Consider the following 6,462-nt stretch of genomic DNA (forward strand, 5'->3'; position numbering starts at 1 on the left):
CCCCTCCACCCCCACCCCTCTGAGCTGACGTCATTTAAGAACGGTTCCTAAAAAGAAGCACATCGACAAAATAATCAATAATGGACCTTTAGTGCTGGAAAAAGCAAGACAGACAGACAGAAACAACAGAGGGAAAGTAAAGAAATAGGCCAAGGACCTACCAGTGGCACCCTAAAAATTCCTGCTCTTTCCCTTACAAAAACAATCTTTTAGTCCAGTTCCTGCTCCTGACACAAAATTGAAATAACAGAACATGTTACAAGTTGTCTTTTTAGATAGTGTTAGCGGAGTTTTACGGCGCTCACAACTGCATAAGGTCATATAAGTGCCGAAGAATAGATGTGTCACAAGGGAGTAGTAACATACACAAAAAAGGAGGAGGAGAGATAAGGAAAATAGATGTTTCATAGGAAAGAATAAGCAAACCACGCCAGAGCACCCGCCAACCACCCACCAAGTTGCCTTTGATCCAGATTGTGCATCACAACACACTATGCCACACACACACCACCCCTGTAGCTAATATTAAATTACTAATAATTGTTTGAAGTGTCAAAAAATGATCCTGTGGGTTTTCGTGGGGGGGGGGGTTCTCTGAGACCTGGGCTGCCACCCACAGCACAAAAGGTCAGGAATTTTCAACCACTTTGTCAAACTAATATGTTTGTCTTACTCCTGGCCTGAGCATTTCTAGTCTAATTTTTTTTCTAAGGGCAAAGCAGCACTAAGCACCAAAGGCAAAATGAAAAGAGGATGTTTAAGTTTAAGTGCACGTGACGTAGTGACGTAGACTGTCCGAGCCTGGTAGTCTTTCTCCTTTATTTACTGGGAAGGTAGGCAGCGGGTTGGAGCTACTGAAATTTTCCGAAATCCGAACCAGGGGGGAGGGGGTGTATAATGATTATATTTTCGAGAAAAAAAAATTGAATTTTAAAAAATCTAAACGTGTCGTGATGAGCAGCCCAGGGTCCTCCCTACAGCCGAGCTTGAGGTTTTGTTACTTCATTTCAAACTGCGCACACAATTACATGTACAATGTTTGTTCCAATTCATATATTTTCAAATTTACAAGAAAAGTCCGCTAAAACACAAATTAACGAAACGGTTATTTTTTTGTCAAATGTGTGTGTGGGGGGGGGGGGTCTTCAGGGGGAGGGGGGACGGAGATCGTTTAGTTTTAGTAGAGGTTTTACGATGCTCGCAACTGCATAAGGTCATAATAATATGAGTGCCAGAAGATTAGAGGTGTTACAAGAGAGTAACAAACATAAAAAAAGAAGAAGGGGAGAAAAGGACGATAGATGTTTGATAGGAAAGAAGAAGCAAACCACGCCAGAGCACCCACGGGCGGAGATTGGTTGAAAAGAAGAGAACCTTGAGAGGCAATATTCAAACCCTAAAATGTGCAAGTGCAATTAACCAGTTATTGTAGTAGTGTGAACCGGGGCAATTCCACCCACAACTTTGCTTAAATCACTCTCATGCACTACCTAATTGTGATATCTGACTAGAATTTGCAACAAATTATACTCTGAACATAACATTCAACATAAACACAACATTTGACAATTCTGACAAATCCTATTCAAGAAATAGAGTTTTAACCTCCTAAAAAATTGTAAACACTTAAATCGGGGAAATTCCACCCACCTACAAAATTCTGATCAAACATGTCCAACATACTTCAATGAATGACAAAACTTTCAAAAACATTTCTCTGGTTTCCTGCGGGTTTGTCATTACTATCACTGTCATCATCACCACTGTCTTTCTGGCATCTTTGAGGCAGCCAGTCTTTGTCGCGACTCATCATCACCATCCAGTGCCAGATCTGCGACAGACATAGGCGATCATGATTTTCCATTCATTCCTTTGCTCGGATGCTCTCAGAAAAGCTACGCTTCCCTGATCTTTCCCTGTTACCCATTTGTTTAGGTTCCCTAAGTATGTTGTTCTGGGCCTACCCCTGCCTCGCTTGCTCTCAATTTTGCCAGTGAGAGCTAGATGTTCAAGACCCTTATGTCTATTCAGGGGTCCCAAAAACTGCATTTGTCGTTTCCTGATTGTTTTTAACATTGAGCGTCCCACGTGGGCTTCATCAAGCACCACCTCATTTGATTTCTTTTCCTTCCACGATACTCTTAGCAGTCTCCTAAGAAACCACATTTCTGTTGCCTCTATTTTATTTTCACTGTCTTTAGTGATTGTCCAGCATTCACAGCCATATAGAAAATAGAAGGGTTGACCAAACATAGCATTTCAGGACTTTCATTTTGGTGTTCATTGATATGTTTCTATTTTTCAGGATTGGGCTCATTTTATTGAAACTAGCCTTAGCCATTGCAGTTCTCCTTTTTATTTCTGCGGAAGATTTGGCATCAGATGTTATCATATATCCGAGATATTTAAACTGTTGGACTTGTTTGATCTTTTCACCTTTGCTAATGACATTACAGCTAGGATTTGCTGCTTTTTTTGGATATTACCATGCAATAATATCCAAAAAAGCAGCAAATCCTAGTTGTAATCTCATTAGCAAAGGTGAAAAGATCCAACAAGTCCAACAGTTGAAATACACATGTATCGACTATCGTCATCAATTTCCGACTCTGAGACGGAGTCCACAACTGTTGTTTTCTTTGCCTTGGTTCTGGTGGGAACAGAAGGCCTTCCTTTTCCTTTTCCTTTTCCCTTTTCTTCTTCTCCTCCTCCTCTGTCATTCTTTGAATGTACTCAAAACTGGTCAAACTTTCGCCATACTGGCGTTGAACAGTTTTCCAGTGGGTTTTTTCTCTCTTGGCTTGTAACATAGGGGAATTTTTTTTCATTAAAAAAGTCCTTTATACTTTATGCTGGGTCTGGTTGCTGGTTCCACTGGGGTCACTGGTCTCGACATGTAAATGCTTACAATATTTTCCCACGTGTGCTCCACAAATGTAGAATATTGGTACATGTACCTGGAGGGCAAATCACATAGTGCATGCAGTAGTGTGGATGTGCACTGTACAGAATCTATGTACTACGTTAAATTTTTTATATTTTTTTTAAAGAATTATTATAATTGTAGGTCATAGATCTACAGCAAAAACATTTATTTTACAATAAGACTAAGTTGAGAAGATGAGGATTGATCTTAAAACTTAAAGTCATATGATTAACACACCTTAAATTATTTTTTTTTTAATCGTAGAAAACATGTCTGTATTGTTTGTTTTAATAAGTGTTTACAGCACTTGCAGCACAATGAGGTCATATAAGTGCCGAAGATTAGAGGTGTTACATGAGATTAACAAACACAAAAAGAAAGAGCAAAGATCAAGGCGATACATGTAGTTATTCGATAGGAAAGAAAAAGCAAACCAAACCATACACTCGCCAACCACCCACTCATTATGTCTGTATGAAACAACTTTTTACAAAAAATGACACAAAAAAACATCTGACGGTTGTATGAAATGTTTAATGACAACTCTGGGTGCACAATGGTCAAGTTTCAAACCACTACAAGCTGTGTGGGAACATGAAAAATATCAAAACAAATCAAAATGAAATCTCAACAATAACCTCTCTCTGCCTCTCTCCAGATCTCATTTCTAAAACAACAGCCTCTCTGTCTCTCCAGAACTCATTTTTAAAACAACAGCCTCTCTGTCTCTCTCCAGAACTCATTTCTAAAACAACAGCCTCTCTGTCTCTCTCCAGAACTCATTTTTAAAACAACAGCCTCTCTGTCTCTCTCCAGATCTCATTTCTAAAACAACAGCCTCTCTCCAGAACTCATTTTTAAAACAACAGCCTCTTTGTCACTTTCCAGAACTCATTTTTAAAACAACAGCATCCCCCCCACAACTGTGTCGGAGAGGTACAAGTGACGATATTCTTCAGCTGTGTGGGAACCAATCAAGGCAAACTTCTGACTTCTTACACCCCCCAATCATTGCTTTCAGCAGTTGTTGTGACCTGTATTCTTCCTGAGGAAAAGTCACCAAGACAACAGACCAGATCATACCTCCAACTGGCACAACTGTATTACTACAGTTATTACAACTTTGAGTTTGGGTACAAGTACCTTACAACTCCCATTGAAGATTCTTTTTCAAATACAAGAGACAAGAGTGTATCAAGTAGGGCTTACACAGCGACCTTACTGAGGGTGAATACTCGGATGCGTCAATTATGGTAATGGAGGAGGAAGGGCGAGTGAGCCCCAAAGTTTACTTTGACTTAGCTTTGTAACACTTCACGTACACCAGAGGAATGATATATATACACAAGAAGAAGAGAAGTGAACTCTTTCTCTCTCTCTCTCTCTCTCTCTCGCTCACTCGACAATCAGATAAATACCACACACACCCAGTAAATATATGCACATCATTGAAAAGAACACGAAAATAATATATCGGCAAAAATATAACAGTGTATCATGTACAACAAATGGTCATCCCTTTCAGATTCATTTCTTTTATCTTTTTACCAGGCTCAGATCCGTGTTGCTAAATATCTCCCAGGCCATACAGGGAGTACGTGGGTGTGCAAACAGTTTATGCTATCTGGATTCCCTTGTCCAAAGTGACCAAAGTTTGTTTTTAGTAAGAGTTTTACGGCACTCGCAACTGACCAAAGTTTTCAAACATGGGTCATCAGATCACTGAAAACTACTCTCTCAGACAGACAAACACAAGAAAGCTTGTCAAGGCTCAGCAAAAAACTGAGAGAGCTTTAAATTTCTAAACAATCTTTGATCCCTTTGCTAAACACAAACCATCCTATCCCATACAAGATATCAGTCCACACACTCTGCCTCTCTCTCTCTACTTCTCTCACTCTCTGTGTCTTTCTCCCTCTCTCTCTCTGAGTCTGCCTCTCTCCCTCATTCAACAGCCAGCCACGGGCACCTCCCCACCACCCCCGCTGGATTCATCCATATCCATCAGCGCCTTTCGGCAGACCGAGACAGATTTCTTATCCCCGAGCATCTCAAACATGCGTCCAGCGTCCTTGATGAGCTTGATCCTCTCGCTGGTTCCCCCGGCCACTCCCGCGTGCAGGTGTCGGCCTGCCATCAACATGGCCGTCGCTGTTTCCCTCTCGGGGCACACTTCCTCCGCGCCCTCCTCCAGCTCATCTGGGAATATCACAGGGGAGGAATAATTAATTAATATATCATTAATAATACTGATAATTATAAAAATAATGATGATGATAATAATAATACTAATAATAAAAATGATGATAGTAATAATAAAAAATAATAAATAATAATAATGCTGATCACAATAATTATAATAATAATAATAATACATCCTGGTATTTCTATAGCACACTTCTAGACTTCACGGTGCTCAATGCGCTTTACAACCTGTCACACGAGAACTCATAGCTCTGTGGGTGAAAACCTCTCACCACTCAGCACTACCTGCCCTGGTCGCGGTGGTTGTGCAGGGTCCTCCAACAACGATCCGTCCTCTAGACAAGGCCCCCGACACCCACTATTTTTTTCTTTTTTGTAGGAACTTTCTTTCTATTTTTTTTTTTGACCTCTTGTAATCTTTACGAGAAACTGGTCGCACAATGAGAGCAAACAAAATGGAAGAGATAGCATTTCTAAAGACAAAGTTTGGTTAAGACAGTTGAGGATCTATAGACACAGCTTGGCAAGGACAGAAGACAGTTGAGAATCTGTAGGCAGACAGCTGGGCTATGACAGCTGAGAATCTGTAGGCAGACAGCTGGGCATTGACAGCTGAGAATCTGTAGGCAGACAGCTGGGCATTGACAGCTGAGAATCTGCATACTAGAGCTGGGCGAAGAATTGATTCCGAAACCGATTCCCACGATTAATGCTACGGAAGAAAAGTTCAGACTCCTTTTTAAGTAAACCCACGGTTATCAGTTACAAATCTTCATTTTTAAAAACGTTATTTTTGAAAAATAAAAGTTGATGATTTGTAGTTTTCCTAAATCGAGGTTATCCTAAATCCTGTAGATTTTCGGAGCCAACCAGGTAACCACTGGAAGAAATCACACTATTGAAATCTAAGTAATTGGGTTCGGAGTCGATTCCTACGATTCCCATCTTTCAATAATCGGGAACCTAGCCGCCCAGCACTACTGCATACACAGCTGGGCTAAGACAGCTGCGGAGGTTCCCCTGAGCTTACCTGCGTCCACATGAGCGGGAACAGCTTTGTGCCGTCGGCGTATGCTCCTGTCCAACAGCTGCTGCGTGCGGGCTGGGCTGGCTCCCGCCATGATGCGGGCTGTCGCCTCGTGGAGGAAAACCTGGGCAAACACAAGGATTGTTGGTTACCAACACATAAAAAAATAAACGCTACTTCAGAAATTTAAAACAAACATATTTCAGAAATTTAAAACAAATATATTTCAGAAATTTAAAACAAACATATTTCAGAAATTTAAAACAAACATATTTCAGAAATTTAAAACAAACATACTTCAGAA

The 6,462-nt window shown here is 40.6% G+C and overlaps 1 protein-coding gene across 1 annotated transcript in view; it reads right to left on the reverse strand.

The window, feature by feature from the left end:
• Positions 1 to 3,440: 3,440 nt before the first annotated feature.
• Positions 3,441 to 6,462, reverse strand: part of LOC101855197 (sterol regulatory element-binding protein 1) — a gene marked incomplete in the record, with an annotated part of 17,050 nt that continues 14,028 nt past the window's right edge. Inside the window, 2 exon segments of the mRNA XM_013084742.2 lie at positions 3,441 to 5,125; positions 6,162 to 6,282. Of these exon segments, the coding sequence (XP_012940196.2) occupies positions 4,875 to 5,125; positions 6,162 to 6,282 (372 nt within the window).

Source organism: Aplysia californica, unplaced genomic scaffold (genome assembly GCF_000002075.1).
Source record: "Aplysia californica isolate F4 #8 unplaced genomic scaffold, AplCal3.0 scaffold00315, whole genome shotgun sequence".
Lineage (NCBI taxonomy): Eukaryota > Metazoa > Mollusca > Gastropoda > Aplysiida > Aplysiidae > Aplysia > Aplysia californica.